Here is a 21,441-nt window from a genome sequence, read left to right as displayed (position 1 = left end):
GAGGAACGTCCAGGTGAGTGGTTTGTTCGCTGGGTGCTGCGGTTATCTCAGTGCTGCTGCTGCCTATCTCACTTCTTCCCCACAACCCTCGCAACTACCCTGATCCTATCCCCTCAACCCTGCCTTCACGAAATACACCCCCTTCCCATTTATACGCCCAAGTACCCGGCGTTGTTTTCTAAGCTTGATGCAGCACCGTACAGGGTCTATTCCAGCAGATTCTAATACATGTTGATGGTCCTCGGAGTGACTGTAAGCAGGGGGATAGGTGTTGTGGATATGAAGGAGGTGTCACCATGTGAAATGGGATGCGGAACGTGCAGAGAGAGGGACCGATACTCAATCCCGGATGTTGTTCTCGCTCGCCACTCTCCGGGCCCTGTTACTTTTGCTCGTTTTGGTGCTGCTTCTTGTTCTGTGTTTTTGCTACCTTGGCTAGCACCAAGCCTTGACCATCATTGTCAAGCATGCTGTATACCGTTGTCTGTCTCCTCGCTCGCACTACAAGTCAATGCGAATGATGAGGAAGGAGTTTTAACCGACCGTTTGCCTGGCTCTGAACTCTGATGTCCATTGCCACGTCCATCGCCACCTATCTATCCCCGTCCCCTGTCCCATTTCTATCCTCTTACGCCACCTCAAATACACTACGTGCTGTTAGATAAGGATATAACCGCGATGACGAGATACGACCGTACCCCCATCTCACTCTATATCAAAATCACTGAACGTTCTTTATGTTTTTGCATCTTCATTCTTTCCTTTCCTTTTCATTGCGCATATATCAGTGCACACCGGCCAAATCGTACGCTGACTAGTAAAATCAAGGGTTCTTTGGGGCGACGTAAAGGAGGGGTGATGGTGCAGCATATTGGCCGGTCTGCAGTGTACAATATGTGCTTATGCAAAGCAGAACATATGAGCGAGCGAAAAGTATAGCACTAGAAGGCGCAGGAAAGGCGGGAGGTCCAGCGTCTCAGACGTGGTCCAGGTTGTGAGGATTTGCGAGTTTGGAAAGGGTTTGATAATAGCGAGACCCTGTACGCGTATGTGGTTGGTTCCAAAGCGCCCATGTGCATTTCAGATGTGCATATGTGCATACTCAAACCTCACAAAAGTTATGGGGCATACGAGCAATTGATCACTTAAGAGATAGGACGTGCAAGTAGACGGGCGTTGTACAGTGGGCGACCCTCGGAGAGTACATGATTCACATTGCGATTGGCATGGATGGTTTCAAGAGACATGCGCTGATGGCAGATGCGTCAATGAACTCCATGAAGGAACACGAAGCTTGGAGCAGAATTAGGTAGATAGATGTGATAGGATGTTCGCAGACTTGTTAGATGTCGGGCCGACTTGAAGATGAGGTCAGCGGTGAGAAATCTGAATGGATCTATGCGAGGGTTGGTAATTCTTCGTTGTACGCGTCGTGGTTGGGAAGCCAGTGGAAATGATGTCGAGGAAAGCTAACGGGATAAGTCAGTTCAAGTGGAAAGTGAAATGTGAACAAATTATGAAGAGCGTGTTCGGCATATCAGTTTCGCAATCAAATTCTTGACAGCCATACCACTACACACATAACCTCGCGGTGAGTGGGTTCCGAGAGGCGGTAAGGATATTTGAATCAAGTGCATCCGAAATTCAAATAATGATAACGCACCTGATGTGGCAGCTACACATTCCATTGCACATCAATATCATGAATTGCGATATTTTCTGCTTTGCGGAGACGTAAATAACAAAGAAGCATCGTGTAATGTTCAGCTGGTGATATCGTTGTTGAAGATAGTTATCTACATTGTACATTGACACTGGAAAATATATGTCTCCGTTGTTTGACAGAGTGTGTCCGTAACAATTGCGGGCAGGTATGCCCTATAGGTGATTAGGACTAATGGGAACAACTACTTCCCCATTAGCTATTTTTGAACTGATCGATGTCTAAAGACGGACACTTCGCATTTTCAACGGATAATTGTGTCATACTATAATTACCGTACAGTGAGGCATTATAAAAGGTGGGGCACAATGACATTACAATGACCAGCGATTTGGTGACTTTAGAAACATCCAACCCATTTATACTCGCCGCTTCAGCCAACAACAACAACTCAACAATGAAGTTCTCCATTTTTGCCGCTTTCCTGTCTCTGGCTGGCTTTGCATCTGCTTCCAGTATTGCAAGTCGTCAGAACTGCCCAGAGGCCACGCGTTTCGGTGTCGTTATTGTTAACCCAACCACAGTCAAACCGGGTGATGTAAGGTTTCTACAAGATGCGTTGAAACGTAGTTGACATATGACTAAATTTATTTGAAAAATAGACGATCAACATTTCTGTTGACTTTACCTGCGGGGTGAAGACTTTTGGGATCATTCCGTCGTTTTTGGATTTTACGATTGAGGTTTCATCCGATGCCAATAACGGATTCGAGCAGCCTATTGTTCTGGCTCGACGTACCATCCCCGCAGGAGCCCTTTCTGATTCATTCACAACTACGGTGAGTATATCTCAGTGCTAGTTTTGTGAATGAGCGTTGATTATTGTGTTATTGTTGCTAGATACCTCATGGATTTTATGTTGCTAATGCACCATATAACATTGTTTTGACCAACATTTACAACATTGACGGAACCGATGGAAGTCCCGTTCTTGTGGAGGGTGGCGTCCTCCATTTTATTGACATCGATGTTTAATGAGTAGGAGTACATTCTGGAAATACTGCTTCACCGCGTCTTCCAGTTCCCTGCCACATGTTTGGCATACCGCTCCGTGAACTTCATAGTTGAAATTACCTACGGGGACGGTAATGTCAAGATGTAACCTGTCAGCGCCAGTAAAAAGACACTCGATGGGACTTGAATTAGAAACCCTCATCTGCAACGATGCATGAATAACGCTCGTACGGTACATTAGAAAATAAAAACCTGGTCCCGAAACAATTTTGCAGGACACACCGGTCACTTATCAGGCCTCCATTAGAAGTTCCTAGTCTTATACTGAGCTAGAAATACTGATATTATTCGACTCAAGCAAAAATCAAGTTCTCCAAGTTGAACTCGCCGCGCCCCTGAATTGTGTTCCCGGTTCTTCCCGGCCGACCTGTGACGGGGCGTGAGAAGTCACGAGTCCCGGCACACGAGAAACCTCAAAAAGACTGGATAAAAGTGTCTATTCAAGGCCTGTCCTTCTACCTACTCTACCTGCTCCTTATATACCCTACTGTACTACCTACGTCATAGATAAAGGAGCAAGAAGAATATCAAATACGAAACTTGTAGAAAACGATAGAAAACTGTGACGCACCGGCATGTCCATGCCGGATCTGCTCGGCATTCCTGATTAGGATGCCGCCGTCACACGACCGCAACACTCAAACAAATAACCGCAACTTCTCTTTCTTTTTTTGCCACCGATTCTTTCAATTGTGTTCCATTATGTCACTCAAGCTCAAGAACAGGCATTCGATCACCATTGAAAGGAAACATTGAAATGTGGAGGGAATTGGAGGCAGTGGGTTGGGTGGAGTGTTGGTTGTGCAGTGTCCAACCATTATGGGACGCGCATGTGTGCGTGTGCAGCAAAGGGTGCAAAAGTAAGCCATTTGATCCCTTCTCTCAGTTATTTACCGCCCTGAACATTGTTAGAGCCGATGTCTACCTCTTGCCATGACACAATGTGAATGGAACTGGAGAAAGCGGATTGCTTGCAGCCTCTTGCAGCGTCTAACGGTGATGTGTGCGTGCAGCGTGGAGGTCAGGTAGAGAGGAGGGAGGTATACCTAAGTATGCAAGTTATTTCAAGCACTTTAAACACCTTTCCATCATTTTCCACATCATCTACCTCCTAATACAAACGCGCGCCTAAAGGATTATCATCTTGCTTCCCAGCCTGCCAAATCACCGCTATTTCACGTAACCCAACATTCCTAGATTCATCAAAGCTGGAGATGAAGACATCACATCCTACACCTGCCCACCTGAAGCGTGCATACGACGTGTTTACCTGCTTTGAAGGAACAAGGTTTGAATCAACCTTTTCTGGGTCGCATAGAAGGTTTTACAGAATTTTTTTTGCCGGTGTGAGAGTATCGTCTGTGGAGATCATCCGCCATGCTTGCTCCCATTTTCCCAGCTAAATATATGTGAGTATGTGTAAACCTGTTTCAGCCACACAATTCAACTGCCCTGGATCTGATGTATGGCTGTCCGTTTGCACATTTAATACCAATCATTAAACTTTTTGTCCCATATTTAGAAGTCTTGGACTAAGTCTTCCAATAACTATATCTTATGGTGTCCGAAGATCGAGAAAAGGCTTCCAATCATAAAGATCTCATATCCACACATTTGTATATTGCAACCTTAGGTACAACTTTGAGTACCATACATATAGTTTTGGAGCCCACATATATATATATATATTAGAATCCCTTACATAGGAAACCCATGCCGTTTCATACATTTTTTGCTCCCCCACATATATCTACTGGTTCCGGCAATCTTAGATTTTACCTGTCGTCGTCCCGAAGAAATACAGGTGATTTTCGACATTCGTTCCTGCCGTGGCAAGCTTGCCTTCGTGCGAATTCGGCATATCTCGGCAATCAGCCAGACGAATCACAGCACATTGCTGGTTTTTCACCTTGACACAGGCAGAGGCAGAGTAAGCACTGACACAGTTTCAAATACTAACCGATTGTGAATGCTATAATGTAAGCTAAATACAGCATTATTGAGTGTTTTTTCTGAGCCAAGCGCTGTGATAACAGCCAGTAGCAGATATGTTAAGTTTGGTTAAGGTTAAATACACCTGAAGTTGAAGTTATAGGTGGTCAATCTACTCAGGGTCAGCTATACGCACAGGTTTTGTGTTTCATCATCAAACTCGAAATTTTTAATGCACATCTGAACTTAAAGTATTCCCCTAGCTGCTTCAGGAGTAGCTATCCACCCCAAAGCGGGGTACAAATATAATTCCCACACGGATTCGGCAGTGCCGGCACGCAGGGTATTAGTCATCTCGACAACTCTATGTCTTTGGAAAAAATGTTAGATATATGGGGAGGGGATTACAAAGTATGGTACGGGATGTCATATATAGGGGTGAGATGTATATATGTATGTACCATTCATTAAAGTTGAAGATTCTGTAAATACAATTATCGGGATGATTTCCTCTATGCTCGGAAACTAGCTCTCTATGAGTGGGACATTAATATATATAGTGGGGATCGTATAAAACTGTTCTCTATATGTATGGGACAAAAAGTTTAATGATTGGTATTAAATGTGCAAACGGACTATGGCTGTCCGTTTGCACATTTAATACCAATCTATAAACTTTTCTTCCCATACATATAAGTTGTAATTTTGATTGAACTCAACTACATACCTTGGTGTCCTGGTTATAGAGAAATGGTTTCCGAGCATAGAAGAAATTATCCGGATCATTGTCTTTGCATGCCCTTCAGTTTGAATGGGAGCTGCACACATAAGAGTATGCTACCCGTACATAAAAAACTCAGTACCATAGTCTGTGGCCCTCTCCTCATGTATCTTAATTTTTGTCCGAAGATATAGAGTTGTCCAGAAGAACATTATGCGTGCCGTCCGTGCCGTAGAGGCGTGGGAACTCGACTTTCGTCCCGCTTTGCAGTGGATTGCCACTTGTGAAGACAGTAGGATGGTCGTTACAAGATTATACAATTCATTAGGAGCATTGTTTTATACATTAAAATAACATAAGACTACATATAGGCTATTCCAATGCAATTTTCTGTCTTCAACCTCAACGTTAGGCCTTTTTAAGCCTTAGCACGCCGTCTGGGAGTGGCCAAAGCACTCGTATCACATTATAAAAACAATCTACTTATGCAATCAGCACTCACAGGAGGATATTTACTGCTTGTATAAATGTGAATTTTTTGAAATGTTCAATCAGCGTGTGTTGACAGGCATACAGGCAATGAACCGTAATTTGTGTCCTTATTTGCCGAGATTTGCCGATTCTCACGATGTCTAGGCATGCACGGCATAGACAGAATGCCGAAAAATGACTGTATATCTTCGGGGTGAAGAAAGGTAAGAATAATCATACGAGGAACCTTCAGATATAAGTGAGGGAACAAAATATGTATAAAAGGGAGTGTTTGCTCTATGTAAGGGATTGTGATTTGTATATGTGGGCACCAAAACTATATGTATGGTACTGAAAATTGTATCCAAGGGTGCAACCTATGAATGTATGGATACTGGATTTATATGTTTGGAAATCATCTTTCTCTATACTGGACACCAGATTATGTATATGGAATTGTGCATAATTGCGACTTCTATGTATGGGAAAAAAAGTTTATAGATTGGTATTAAATGTGCAAACGGACAGCCATAACGGACAGCCATATCCGCGTCCGTCGGTGTCGATCCACTTATCATCGCCAACGGTCCAATGAACTTTGATCCAGCCATTGTCGTCAAGTGCTGGACCGAAATCAATAGCATGGGACTGTGTCTCTGCGCATGCATCCGGTGTGTCAGCGAGTATAGTTGACTGTCCAGAGTCTGTGTCCTGCTTTCGAACTCCGTACTCATACGGTACCCCGTTCATACTGGACACCAGTCGACCTTCTGGCGTATACGATTGACTTGTTTTCGACTCACTCTCCATAAGCTACTTGGTATTGAGGGAAATAATAAACATCACATTTGTAGGGGGAGGGTTCCAGATCGAGAACGTACCTTTTTTTCCGTGAAGAAATGTGACGATCAAGCGACAAATATATATACAAACAGGTATGCAGTCAATCCAAATATGGAAACCGTCTCACCGTTGAATGGCGACTCATTCCGACTAGTTGAAGCCCTTTCAGTTGTCTTCTTACCTGTCAATAAATTCCATTCTTATCCAACATTCAACCACATGCTATTGGTCAGTAAACACCACATGATAGATAATTTATCGACGAATGAGCCTGTGATAAATGGACACTTATCGGCTTTGAAGACCAGACAAGAACGAGCAGATCCTCTCCACGTTCAACATTCCCCAATATCATACACACGCAGACCAAAATGGCGACGGAGATATACTAACACCTGAGCCAAATAGATATATTTTCAGACTCGGAGGTGGAATTCACCGGAAGCCTGGGTACATGATTCTAAAAAAAGGAGGTCTAATCCAATTGAGGAAACTCCAAAATTACACTTGAAAGTACAGGTGGAGTCCATAAACCTCCAAAACGATAATCATATCAATGTAATATTTTTGGCACAAAGAAACTTTATATAATCTTATCGCAATACCTGGAATCCATAGCAGTATTCTCTGTACTTCAAGTCTACTCGCAGAACCTCTAACAAGCACCACAATGTCGAGTACTGTCAATTCGGAGACACAAACATACATCGTCGTACTGAAGGACGGTATATCTACACAAACCTTTCTCGCCTCGCTGCACGCCCATTCTGAATCATTCAAGACTTTCTCTGCGGACGCCGTGCACACGTACGAGGATGTCCTGAACGGGTTTTGCGGTGCGCAGTTTGGACTCATACCTCTTTCTAGATGAGACAAATACTGACATAATATTTCCAGGAACGTTCAATCAAAACCAAGCCGAAGCATTTGAAGCACACCCTGATGTCAAGTACATCGAAAAGGATGCCGTGGGTGAGATCTTCGCCCAACAGTAAGCCTCATTGTGTCTGTATTGCCTCAGTCATCAAAATCACAGGTATCATTTGAATATTTGCTAGAAATAATGCCCCTTGGGGCTTGGGGCGGCTCAGCCGTATTTCTCCATTTCCGATATCAACAAAACCTTTACCCAACAAATTTTTCTACTTTTACGATTATCCGGCAGGTAAAGGGGTGGACATATACATTGTTGGTTAGTTGACCCTTTCGACTGGTTAAATTTATGTTAATATTTATTCATGGTCAATATTATGCAGATACAGGTAAGTGTCGTTAGTCATTGTCCATTATGCAGTAGTTGTTAACAAAATTATAGGGATTGACACAAGTCATGTACGTTTACGAGTAATGATTTGTGGGACTGTTTGCGCAAGTAAAGAAACTTTATACAGCCATCCTTCGAGAAACGTGCTTTGTGGGGGAAAACATTTGCAGGAACTGTACGATCATTCACAACATTATTTTCTCGGTTTATTAAATAAATCCAATTATGATGAAGCCCAACAAGGATCTCAATGGGTGAGGGTATACTGTAATAGTCCATGATTCAATTGCATGAAATTCTCATGAATTTTTACATTGTCATTTTCCAGTCATGGAACCCATGTCGCAGGGACAGCAATTTCTAAGCTGTAGTAAGCATTTGCCCAACAGTTTTCCCCTGTGTAATACCCTAGTTAAATCAACTATTCCACTTGCTACAGCGGTGTTGCGAAGACGGCAACAGCGATTGCTGTGAAGATCGGAGACGATGGGTACGTATATTTCGTACGCATGCCATTGTTAGACTTAGCAGACTCATATACTGCTGACATGAACTGCCGCAGGTTCAATAACAGCACACTGTTAGCCTGAGTGCTCTTATTTGCACGTCAAAACATAGTCTAACTTTGATTCACATGGAACTTTAGCATACGTGCATTAGATTGGATTATTTCAAGCGTTAGAAACACAAAGAGACCGAGTGTTGTCAATTTGAGCATCGGTGCGGCACAGTCCCGAGCCATCGACGACTCAGTAGAAAAGGTGAGTTTTTTTGTTCGACGTCGATAATCTGTGCCTCGTATGGTCTCTTACATACATGTATTATGGCTAGCTTTTCAGGGCCAAAATACCTGTCGTAGCAGCCGCTGGAAACTCGAACAAGGACGCAAAAACCATCAGCCCCGCACGCTCGCCGTTCGCAATCACCGTAGGTGCATCTAACATTCAAGATAAGAGATATACCTTGTCGAATTATGGGAGTGTTGTCAATGTATTTGCTCCTGGTAAGTAAACAAGATTCTACATGCTGTCACAGACCAAGATATATAAAAACATAACACTATAGGAGAAGAGATAGACTCTACCTGGCTTAATGGAAGAAACTCTGTACTATCAGGTACATCCATGGTACTAATCTTGGTTCACTTCCTCCCATATTTGCCTCGAAATCTAATGTAAATTGGGCATGCAGGCAGCACCACATATATCTGGCCTCCTCGCGTGTTTGATTTCACCGGAATCAAATATACCTTTAAACTTTTGGGCGTATGTTCATGCAGGCAAGCTATCAAACATCCGTAAGTTTCACAATTGCGAACCTGTGTTGTACGAGGGGGATGGGAATGTGACGCAAACTTTCTTTAGCGGCCAATACCCCAAACTTACTGGCATATAACTGCTTTTATAACCTTGGCGGATTTATTCACGTGGTTGGTACCTATGAATTGTCTTGAGATGGAGTCACAATTTTATTGATATCCAATTCCAGCAAAAAACGGTAGAAGGAGAAGCAGACGACAATTCAACATGTACCGAAGACGCACCCGACAACACCAAACATGATGTGATTGGAGAAGCTTAATGAGAAGTATGTGGTCGTCGAATATTAACTTTTGGTTGCTCTGATATACAATGCGTATATATCAATCTGTGTCTGATGGAGGGTAGGGTAGGACAGGGTGCTCTTATTTTTAGCATGTGAGGACGGAATCTCTGAGAAAAATATGACAATGTAACAGTTAGAGTTCCCCAACTAAATAACATACCTGCGAAGAATGAAGTGCTTATTAGCTCATGTCGTTGTTCTGGTTCCAAAGTCCCACTTTGGTAATTATTTGGGGTACGTACCTTTCCGCTTTGCTTGCTATATCTCTTTCATGCATGCAGTCTGTCAAGTTTTTTGACCCGCTCTTTTGAATGTGGTTTTGTTACTTGACACATCATCCAGCGCAGTAATTATATATCTAAGTCTGCCGACTCTCTTGCAGTCCTCCCTTCCCATTGTGCAGAGTAACGATGCATTGTTTTTTGGCGCAGAAGTTATGTTATGCACTCAGTACATTCATCTATGAAATTAATAGCTAATACGAAACAGTGATTGATTTTCTCAGATAGACTTTTAGTAATCGGTATCAGTTCAGTAGTAATGAACGGATTTAGAGATACATAGGAATAAAGGTTTCTCTTGCGTCTTCCTCCGTCTGGACACGTCTCCTTTCCAGCGCATCTTGATGACGCATAAACGACATATCTTTGCCTTGTTTTGTGCCATTCCTACGCGAACTCGCCCTTCACCACTCTCATTCCCCTTTCTTCCTATCCACCGTCCCAATATGCAAACTCACCAAACTTATTTGTATGGTGCGTGAGAGGGAAGAGGAAGGACGGTAAGGCAGAAAGAAGCTGGGGATGGTGTGGATTTCCTCAAACTGTGAGCAGGGTTTACTGAGTTGGCATAGTCGGGGCCACAGATGCATAGGCTGCTGCAAGGGCGTGTTAGAATGCCTTTGTACTCTGCAGCACTGTGCCAAAAAAGTTGGGGGCATGTTGTTGCACTACAGTACCGCGGGCACAGGTCACGCTGCCTCCACACTTCTCTTCTGAGCAGGGTGCTGGCAGTGACTAGGCTGGAGAGTTTAAATCCCTGTAGCGAGCAGCTGGTTCGAAACAGGATACACAAATTTCAACCTTCCCTAAACAAAATGGCCCGGCCTCTGCCAAATCTACCCAGATGGAAGTAATTCTTGGCTTAGAGTAGATTTCACTCCACCGTGAGTTTATGACTACGGACACATATCCGGTCAAATTGAAGTGGTGACCCAAAGTCGTTAGAGTCACCAATGGGTTTGGTAGGGTGTTTTGGCACAGTTCATCCCAATTAGTGCGTGCGTCGTGAACTGGGTATTGGACATAGGCGTTGACACTGCTGGCGCTGATACATATTTGATAGAAAAATATGTATTGGTAATTATGTTTCCTGTTGGTTTTTGACTTATTTTTCTTGTATATAGAGTCCAGGGTTACCCAATTACTAGGGAAGCCCGAAGCCTATATTCCAATAAAATACGTCAAAAAAATGTAGGAAACATAATTACTGGGTCTTATTTTCTTTGAAAATATGTATGAGCGCCAGCGGTATGAGCCGGAGAGGGGGTTGCACTGTCAAGTCGTTGGTTTTGGGGATGTGTGGAGGCGGAGGAAGATCTAGAGTTTGTATTGCTTTTGTGTTTGCTATGCGAGCAGTTGATTCTTTATAACAAGTCACAGACAGGAGGTAAATCAACAATCATTTATAGCACCGGCCAAGGCAAGAGCAATACCAGGGTCCCCTGCGGTCTCACACAGTAAAAATAAACCCGGTGAGAAACTGGCACCTCTAATTGACATAAGATTTAGTGATCATAAAATAAATATCAAAGGTGGACCTTGCTGGCACCTTCTACCTATTCCCCGTTTCACATTGAACGCCACGTCTGACAGTACTCAAGACAAATACAAGATTACTATGCCCAAGGTGGGCATTAACTAGCACATAGGCGAATGAAATAACTGATACTCCAATCAACGCGCAAAGCTCGCCCCGTTATGCAACATCTGTAGGCAGATCAACCTCGCTAATACAAACAACCGTAAACCCATGGAATACTCACTTGGGACATGGCAAGACGTCAAGAAACAAGCAATGAAGCATCCGCGATGCCCGTTTTGCGTATTAATCCAATTCTTCATTGATAACTCGCCTGTGGGATATTTATATGAGACGGGACCCGCATCCATTGAATGGCTGGATAGAGGAGGATTCTTTTTCGACACCTATGGAAGCAATCTGGTCTTTTTGAACGAGGACACTGCAACGTCCCCCTATGGATCTGGACGCCTTGTGAAGGACACTGTCAACCCTGCGCTTGTGAGGAAATGGATCAGTTTATGCGAAGAGCACCATGGAAATAAATGCACACCAAAAAAGGATGTTATAAAGACGGTTGAAAATCCCAGAGGTGTGAAGATCCTCCGTCTTATTGATACCCTGGATCAGTGCATCGTTGAAGCAAGGCCCGGAGATCAGTATCTAGCGCTTAGCTACGTCTGGGGCCCAGTAATGCCCCTCATACGACTTCAACAGGACACGATAGGTATGTTGACTCAGAAAGGGGAATTCAAGGACAATCGTGACAAGATCCCTGTAACAATCCGGGACGCAATGGATTTGGTTCAGATGATTGGCCAGAGATACTTGTGGGTTGACAGTCTCTGCCTTATTCAGGACAACAACGACGATATGATGGATGGGATTTCACATATGGATCTAGTATATCAATGCTCTCTGTGTACCATCATTGCAGATTACGGATCCGATTCCAACGCAGGACTTCCTGGGATACATCCAAATTCGAGGAATGTGTATCAGGAAGTCGTCGAAGTTTTACCTGGAATACGTATGACGGTAACTAATGGAGTATACAATGCGATGACGGGAACGCACTCTGACTGCGCGTGGACGTTAGTGTATCCATTTATGTACATATCGTTTTCTAACAACAAGAAATCAGTATGCAGGAGTTCGTACTATCCCACCGAACGTTGATTTTTACTGAAGATAGAGTTTACTTTCTCTGCCAATCTAACTGCTGGACGGAAGATACCCTTTACGACTGTTATCCAGCTGCAATCAACAAGGTTCTTTCCTCTGGAGGAGATATCCATTTTGCCGATGACAACGATAAGCACCCTCTCTCATCATACACCTCTCATCTCTTCCGGTATGCACCTTGAAAGCTTACCAAAATCACTGATTTTATCCATGGATTTACTGGAATTCTTCAATTTGTCTCACACCAGGCAAAGTCGGGCATTCTGGAAGGCCTGCTTACATCGTCATTTGATATCAGCATTTTATGCTGGGATAACTTCCCTCACACCATTAAGCGGCCAGTTCGTCAAGAGAACTTTCCAAGCTGGTCATGGGCAGGTTTGAAGGGAATTAAAGATGGATATGCGCGTTCGTCAGGACGCGATCCCGACTCAACGAATTCCTGGCTGAAGACGAAAACTTATATAGTTTGGTTCAAGCGGTGCCCAAATTCAGCCAACTTGGAATTAATTTGGGATCTCGCGTCGCAAGAGGCTCATGGAGTGCCTGGAGAGCACACCATTGCGTACCGTCCTACCCCCAACGACCCCTACGGTTGTATTAAACCTTCATTTCTCGACGGCCTTCAAACACAGCCAACTCTGGATGATCCTCGCCGTGAGGAGATCATTAAATCTGAGCTTGACAAACGCAACTATCACCTCTTGCACTTCTTCGCGTTCACCGTCATGGTGGAAACTTTAAAAAAGCTTCGCGCAGGCTCTCAGCAGGAATTGACAATGGTGTACTCTCTGAAAGGATACAGAGGCAAGGAATGTGGCGGGGTCAAACTAGACAACCCGCGAATGATGCAAAAGGTGAAGGGGCCACACGAGCTCATACTCCTTTCAAGCATGGACAAATATGAAGGATACTTTAACGATAAGATCAAGCATAAGCGGCCGTTCTTTTGGGCTATGCTGATTTCTTGGATTGGAGATGACAAGGTTGTCGCAGAGAGACGAGGAATTGGGTTCATATATAATGATTGCCTTGACGATGTCATTCTTCCTCCTGGGAGGGTGTGGAAAGAGATTGTTCTAGCTTAAATAGTCACGGTGAAATATCAATGCATTTTACCGTTCACATTTCAAGTGGTTAATCTTATTTGTACCCTTCTCTCCCGGAATCGATTGAGTCGGGACCCGGGTTGACTCAGCTATTTAGAACTCCGCAGGTCAGAGGTCACGCGGTGATCCTAATTTTCGAGGTCCGATCCATGTCCGCGTTCTCCGGATGTGTTCCGATTGATATTTGTCCGTACAAATATTGATCCGAGATGTCGGGATCGGGGCCAGAATACCAGGTCGGAATAATTACACTACCATAATATACATTCACCTGATCTTTTCAGGTTCTAGCACCTTTATTCTCTCCTATCTTCGGCTAATGTGTTCAACCCAACATCTGTAAAACCCGGACTGTGTTAGAATCCACGCTTTCGGGCGTCTAGGCGACTCTCTTCTGGATATTTTTATCCCGAGACTCACTATGTTTATAATTAGACATTGCTAATAGCTAGTGCATCAGTTATGCCAGCGGCGCATACCTGCTCATCTGATACACCAGATGCTCAATTTCAATGTAAGATATTACTTACATCTCCTTCGAGACGTTATAGTATCTTCCATTGGTCCTCATGTTCGCCATACCAGCCAATTGTCACATATGAAATCAAGAAGATTAGTTGATTCCATATGCTCCTGGTGAGTGCGTATCTCGACTCGCAAGGCTGTCCAACATCAGAGAGATCTTCGCGGGTTGTAACTCGTTTCTCCACATTGCTAATTGCATATAACTCCGCTGGAGTGTGCAACTTTATAGTCTTTCAGTCTACAATTTTCTCATTTCTACTGAATACAGCGCTAATCGAAACTTCACCGACAGAAACGACGCCAATGATTTCAATGTTCTCTGCCAAAATTAAACCGAAGCCCAACAAGACTTGGCATCACTAGTCAACTCTGGGGCTTCCATATCATGTCAACTTGTGGACTCATCACACACATGTTTCTCCATATTTACTCCGAGGCTGGGCGGCGGACTTGCAATACTACAATTATAGAAACGGGCGATTCCAATTTCCAAAGTCCAATCGTTCAAGGTAAGAATTATTGAACAGTTTTGCAAGTAGGACTCAGAAATTCCTCCTATATTGAAGGCATATTGTTTGAGTTAGAGTAGCTTGATATTACCTTGTATATTGAATACAACACATGTAGGTAGGTAGTAAGTCTAGTTATTGTCAGATCAAGCACGCTGATTAAACTATGCTCTCAACGGACAGATATTATAAGACGAGATACAATAATCCTACTTCTATTGGGTGCATCAGATCTCTGCCAAAATATGCCAATGTATACGTTTCATAAACTGACCAATGAAATACAGATGATCACACTAACAAGTCCAGACAATTTTGTATAAAGGCTGCACATTTCACAGAACATCTTTATCCAGCACCACAGCTGTCTAATCCCCCACTTTACTTGAGCACCACCGCTTCAACTTACATATATCACAATGAAATTCCCACTTGCCGTCATTGTTGCCGTCGCCAGTGTCTTTTCATCTGCATATGCAACGGCAGTACAAAGGGCACCCGCAGTTGCCGACAAGGTAGAACAAAGCATATTCGTTGGCCAGCTAAATTTGACTTAAACGTATTTGACGTCTTAGTGGATCTCTGTAGAGACTGGAATCACTATGCCAGGCGGTAAGAATTTTACATCCAGCCGGAACCTTAATATGTTGACTCATGACATATCTACAATGTTATAGAGAGCATTCCGGGAAACACCACATTGGAAAAACGATACGGTACAGAGGTTTTAACATGCTACAACATGGGAACAAAGGTAAGCTAAGCAATCCTTTCTGAATCATCGATCAAATGGTTAAATAATGTGGTTTCAATGCTAGGTTGACCGGGCACCGTCTACCTCCGTTATTGATGATTGGTGCAAGTAAGTTACGCTTCATGTCATTTATCGTACTAACGTTGACAATACAACATAGCAACCGTGCCATCGGCCAAGTTGTCAACAACGGCCAGACTATATGGGTGCATATCTTTCATCTCCCATGATAATTTTGATTGACAAACATACCACGTATTCCCTCTTAGGCACGCTACAACTATGGTACATTCACTATCCTAGTGAGCGGAGAGGCAATCAACGGGTATGCTATGAGCCCTTTCACATTTATCCAATATTTTCTGAATCCCTATTCGTCTTCCAGTTGCTCGTTCAAAGTCGATGGGAACTGCAACAGGCTTCTAAGGCTCCCACTTGACGGATGCAATACCAGTGGAGAAAACGGCAAACAAGGAGGATATGAGACTGACCTGTGCGGTCAGTGGCGATACGACCCAGGCTCCAACGGAAGCGATTACTAGGTTTTCACACTGGTTTACGGAGCCTCTCCAAGAAAACATTGGGGACTCACTCATTTTTTGTGCTTAAAGACTGTCTACATATATACATAAAATCCTACATATCTCCCAGTGTGCAATATTCCGCTATCATCTAACATATAAATATTGTTTGATTCGGCTGCAGGCACTACTTAGGCATTTAAGAAACACACATTTAATGCATATAAAGGTGCTGTGATACTTAAAAGTGTGATCCATTCTGTATTCAGAGTGCACAGACCATGTCCAACAGCGACTCCGGCCCTTTGATATCTCGAGTGCGGTCTGTGGTGGCATATATTAACTCTCCTGCGAGTAATCTTTAATGGTTGTCGCACTGTAGAGGATGTTACTGACTGATACTATTGCGTGGAGTGTCCGCATTGAGAGCTGAGGAATCTGTGGCACCTAGTATGAGGACCTGAGGTGGGAGGGTAATTTTGGGTTATGGTTTAGGGTTTAGAACTTCTACTGTCGCATCTATTTGTCGAAGGTTAACACCGGATGAGTTGTGTCATACTGACAACAGCTCACCATTCGTGGTCGTTTTAGATGGAGTTGTGCATACAATAGTTACTTTGATGGACCGGTTGGACTAGAAGTCCTCCAGTGGGTATGGAAGATGGTATCGCCATCTGTGAGATAGATGAGATGGACATACGCATAATGAGGGGAATGCGCTAGTTTACAAGTACAATATGACTTTCTTCTGACGCACATCAATTCCCACGGTTCACAAACCTCCACTTACACAGCCGTATGAATACTGCGCGGCGGGAATTCTGTAGTTTTAACCATGATTTCAATGCACTCGACACCCCTCAGATTAACAGAAACTATCCAAGAGTTACAAGCGAGTCCAAATATAGTGAGGCTTAGTACACTGCAAAAAAGGCCTTATACCCCATGTCTACCTTCTCTTCTCCAGTTTCCAGATCGAAAAATAATAAATTGTCGAGGTTGTCGTTGAGATAGAAATTGTAGGCAAAGCAATGGGTTCCTTTTTGACCAAACATTACTCCCCACAGAATTCCAAAGTCCTACGGCGCAGCGTTTGTGAATGGTAAGAAAAGCAAAGTCAACATAAGAGCATACATCAGCTCCAAGATTAGCAAGGCCCCATTTTGCCACTTCCGCCTTAAGAACAAAGACGTAGTCATCGACTGTGTTTCAAATATCAAGATCAAAGAAATCCTGTATTATTATCACTCGCTGAATTGACTCACTGTCAAATAGCTGACCCTTAACCTTGATGTTCTTCAACCCCGATTTTACGTATATTGCTTGGCGGACACTCTTCGGGAGTACAATATACCTACAAGGAGCGGCGTTGCCCGGGTGTAGTATATTCATAAAAAATTGGTGACGTACAAGGAATCCTGTCTGAAGCCCTGGAAGTTACTGGCGTTGTGTGTGTCTTTGGCAAGTATATCAATGAGATCGCCATCTGTACGACTCATACGACGCAGGAACCAGTCTTGGCTCTCCGTTGCATAGCCCACCCAGCCATGTACTTGAGTTCCTAAATGGGACGTGTTTTTTTGACTGTCGAATTATGAGAAGATGGGGTAAAACTAACCTGGGGCACACCATCCGTTGACAAGATCAAGGTAGGTACCACCAGCCACATTTTGAATCCTACGCAGGAACACATTCATAAGCTCCTGTCTTAAAAGAGGACCTTACTTGATATAATTTCCGTTACAAATAATTCTCCATTGCTGGGCCGATTCCCATTCTGTTCCGGGAAGAAGTTGCCAGCCTACAACCCTCGTCCCGTTGGTTTTTAATCCGTTAAACAAGTCAAGGTATGTGCCAGTGCGCAAGTTCTGTAGAGTGTAGATCTGGCATTTTCCTGGTACCTCCTTGATCAGCCACTGTTGGTTAAATGTTTCCTCTGTATCAGATTGGGTGTGAACTTGACACGGAGTGTTATCTGCACGGTTTGCTGTAATGGCTCAATTATTGTCAATATAGATGGACTGATTAATTGCAGGCTTGCCTTGGAATAGTGCTAGAAGCATGTTGTTCCCATTGTATTGCTTCCTGCTGGCAATTGTATAGACGTGGTTGGCGATGAAAGTCATTATCTTCTCAGGTGGTAGACGAGTGCACTTGTTTGAAATGAAGACCAGCCTAACCGCGCTTTTTATACTGCGCTGTATAGTCCTGTTGGCGTTTTGAAAGCTTTCTCGGGAGGCTGTGTATACGGAAAGCATTCCAGTCAATCTTTGTTATGGAAGTACTTAACGCTTAGGGGATGAATTTTGCTCACAGTAGGCAATACAGGTACCAGATGATGTATTATGAACTTTCTGCCTCTTCATTAAATCTTGCACGGCAGATATTGGCTGGCTTGAGAGGTCATATACCACACAAACCTGTAAGGACTCCTGTAATGACACCATGACTTCCTCTACGAGGGTCGGAGGAACCGGTAGACCGACAGAAGACGGTTCAAAAGATGGAAGAGTTCGACCGAAGAAGGTATGTACATTACTAAACCGTGATTTTATCCATGACGGTCCTGTCTTCTGCCTCCTGTGCCCTGTAATTGACGCTGTCAGGTCAGATATCCGTTTCACTCTCCACGTCGGTTTTCATAAACCAGTCGAAATTGTTTCTGTACAACTACCTTGATGAATTTTAGAACTACAGATTTATTATTACATAGCAATCCCTATCTACCCATAAAGCCGTTCAGTACTCCTAAGCTGCTACCGACCTTTACAAGTCTATCTGGGGAAAACAACAACCGTTTTCTAACATTTTCGGACTGAGAAACCTAGCTATAATACCCAACTCAATCAGTTTGTATCACAGGTCGCATACCGAATCCAGTCGCACTGTGCAACGGATGAGGTTGAGGCGATCATGGGTACAGTTCTTACCCACCCGTTGTCCTTCCCCCTAGTTGTGTGTGCTGGCTGGCGTGTCAGAACTTCAGGTGTTCAGGACCATCGATGACGAAGATATAGGAGCAGAAGTACCAGTTTTGGTGCTGCAAACAAAGACCAGACCACATAAAACTGCATCGAGAGACTCCCCATTTCCTTGAATCTGAGGCTTTCTCGCACTCTATCCCGATTTGGAACCGAACATAGCTGTTCACCATACCAGCGATGTCCTAAATCAGCCGTCCCACTACTCATTCAACAAGTCCGTTGATGCACAATGCAGCTGTGTCCCCTTCACCTTGCACAGTTCAGATAAAGTGCGTAGCCATTCTCGACCTTTCTTCGAGCTCACAAAGCAGGGAATTTTTCAGGTGCAAGAACACCTGAAGTACTGACCGTGGTATGCATTCTAGGTCAGTGCGGTGGGAAGGGAGCAACGAAAAGGGGTCAACATGTGCGTCATCACAGTTTTGGATAGTGTGTCAGGTGTAAGCAGCCTTCATCCAAGACTACATGGGAAATAAAGCACAGTCAGACACAGAAGCAAACCGTTGGACAGGTCAAGATACCCCATAGAATGCTTATAAGAAACAGGTCCAGCAAATGAATGAGCACTGATATACGTGCGTCCCCTCCATAGAGCTCCTGTTCCCGGACAATGATACAAGTTAAGAAGAGCAAGGATAGCGCAATACCAACCCACGGGGTTCGTGCACGATAACGCACATGGTCCCAGTACATGCACTGGATCCGACGGGGATATGCATAGCTGCAGGAATCTGAAACTGCGTAATAGAAAATAAAGCTACGGAGCAGACCACGGGCACATACGCATACATAGAAGCCAGATAGAAGCACAGTTGCACAATGCACAGATAACTTGTTTTTCACAGCCACCAAGAACAACAGTCTCTCTGCGCCTTGAATACCTCTTGGGATGGGTTTTGGTGTCGTCGTCGCACGCCGCATGAATTCGGTGGTGGAAGATGCTGATGAATACGCGGCAGCGTGTTTTCATCACTCCATTGACAGTGCGCCGTCCCCACTGTTTACTTTCACACTTTTCACTTTTTTTTACATTTTCACAGTTTACCTCTTTAACTTGCTTGATCACCTTACATAGATAGTTAAATAGATAGATACGTGCGTGCGTAATTGAATGTAGATTTAGATGTTGATACAGAAGTAGAAGTAGATGTAGATGTAGATGTAGATATAGACATCGACGTCGGTGAAAGTGTCGATTTAGATCCGTGCGCCGACGCCAACAGAGACGCAGAGGCAGAGATAGACGACAATGCCAACACAGCGCTCGAACCCCTCCCCTTTCCCCCTCCCCTCGCCCCTTCCATGTCCCTGTCCCAGACCCGCAACCAACGCACCCACCCCGCCCTCGCTCCCCGCATTCACACTAGGCACAACAACCCGCACGCCCGAGCGCCATGCAGGCTTTATATTATACGCGCCTGTACCAAGTAGAGTGCATGTGCTGCGGATGGAGCGGGTTGCTTCTGGTGGTTGTGCGTGTGCGTGTGCGTGTGCGTGTGGTTGTCGGTGCATTGCCTATACCAGTCTCCATCGTCTGTGCGCGTGCGCATCGACGTGTTGGTTTAGTTTAATCGTTTATTGCCGTGTCGTGTCGTATAGTCAAGGCGTATAGTGTTGTGTCGGGGTGTACAGCTTCGTGTCGGACAGCGTCGCATTGTATCACATAGTGTTTTGTCGTGTCGTGCAATGTAATACATCGCAGTATAATACAAACGGTCGAACAATATAACAAAAGCAAAAGCACAAAAACCATATATCAGTTCATGTATCGCTTATGTGAGGGGCAAATAGAAAAATAAGTGCACGCAAGTGCATGCAAGTGCATGCAAGTGCAATGCAAGTGCGCGTGACAGTGTGTCAATATGTCACAATATTTCCTCGGGACTAAGATGCCGGTGCATGCCGAGTGAGGAGAACATGCCATGTTTGTTAGTTCAACTGAGGTCTGAGGCAAATGAACAATTTTGGCTGCTAGCATAAGTTTTGAATACTACCTATGTTAGACTATTTATTCTAAAATATGCTTCAGACAGTTTGTGCGCCATTTTCTGCCATATTGCACTGCCAGGGATGTGTTGTCACGGACTTGTGATCTGTCGTCACAAGTACTAATGAACTTGTTGTAAATACACCTTGTGCCTTGGAGTATGGGAAAATAAAACATGAAACTTATATATTTCGGTCTTTGTGGTATACCCATTTTCCAGAATGGTGTTATTTACTCTCTCTCGGTACCTTGGGGCGAAATAAATTGAAAATAAGTTTGAATATTCTCTCTACAATGATGAGGTACTACATCAAGCAAAACAATATCTGCCTGCTAAAAATTTTGCTAGTCGGATTAAGGAGTCGGTTAAAGCCATAAAATATGCTTAGAGCTGGGGATTCAGCTAGAATTTACACAATAATTGACTCGTCTCTGATAACCTTCTAATTTATGTCACATTTATGTCACATGCACTTGCGTTACACTGCACTTGC

The 21,441-nt window shown here is 43.9% G+C and overlaps 4 protein-coding genes across 4 annotated transcripts; all 4 read left to right on the top strand.

The window, feature by feature from the left end:
* Positions 1-2,120: 2,120 nt before the first annotated feature.
* JR316_0011164 (uncharacterized protein) lies at positions 2,121-2,698 on the top strand (the record flags this gene model as incomplete). Its single annotated transcript, XM_047896825.1, has 3 exons — positions 2,121-2,261; positions 2,326-2,502; positions 2,564-2,698. 3 exons carry the CDS (start codon positions 2,121-2,123, stop codon positions 2,696-2,698), a joined length of 453 nt encoding a protein of 150 aa, XP_047744870.1.
* A 4,676-nt stretch (positions 2,699-7,374) lies between these two features.
* JR316_0011163 (Proteinase K) lies at positions 7,375-9,549 on the top strand (the record flags this gene model as incomplete). Its single annotated transcript, XM_047896824.1, has 16 exons — positions 7,375-7,540; positions 7,602-7,695; positions 7,763-7,896; positions 7,961-7,966; positions 8,020-8,036; positions 8,096-8,143; positions 8,203-8,222; positions 8,297-8,338; positions 8,408-8,458; positions 8,531-8,548; positions 8,615-8,729; positions 8,800-8,971; positions 9,034-9,095; positions 9,160-9,265; positions 9,333-9,397; positions 9,457-9,549. 16 exons carry the CDS (start codon positions 7,375-7,377, stop codon positions 9,547-9,549), a joined length of 1,209 nt encoding a protein of 402 aa, XP_047744869.1.
* Positions 9,550-11,472: 1,923 nt separating this feature from the next.
* Positions 11,473-13,646, top strand: JR316_0011162 (uncharacterized protein; the record flags this gene model as incomplete). The annotated part of the gene is made up of 4 exons (XM_047896823.1): positions 11,473-11,481; positions 11,542-12,467; positions 12,518-12,727; positions 12,857-13,646. The coding sequence occupies 4 exons, from the start codon at positions 11,473-11,475 to the stop codon at positions 13,644-13,646; spliced, it is 1,935 nt and encodes a 644-aa protein (XP_047744868.1).
* Positions 13,647-15,120: 1,474 nt separating this feature from the next.
* On the top strand, positions 15,121-15,997 carry JR316_0011161 (uncharacterized protein; the record flags this gene model as incomplete). The annotated part of the gene is made up of 7 exons (XM_047896822.1): positions 15,121-15,216; positions 15,277-15,313; positions 15,379-15,455; positions 15,520-15,563; positions 15,616-15,661; positions 15,725-15,780; positions 15,841-15,997. The coding sequence occupies 7 exons, from the start codon at positions 15,121-15,123 to the stop codon at positions 15,995-15,997; spliced, it is 513 nt and encodes a 170-aa protein (XP_047744867.1).
* Between the last annotated feature and the right edge of the window lie 5,444 nt (positions 15,998-21,441).

This window comes from Psilocybe cubensis, chromosome 10, assembly GCF_017499595.1.
Source record: "Psilocybe cubensis strain MGC-MH-2018 chromosome 10, whole genome shotgun sequence".
In the NCBI taxonomy this organism is placed as follows: domain Eukaryota; kingdom Fungi; phylum Basidiomycota; class Agaricomycetes; order Agaricales; family Agrocybaceae; genus Psilocybe; species Psilocybe cubensis.
This window is presented reverse-complemented; position numbering and strand designations above follow the sequence as displayed.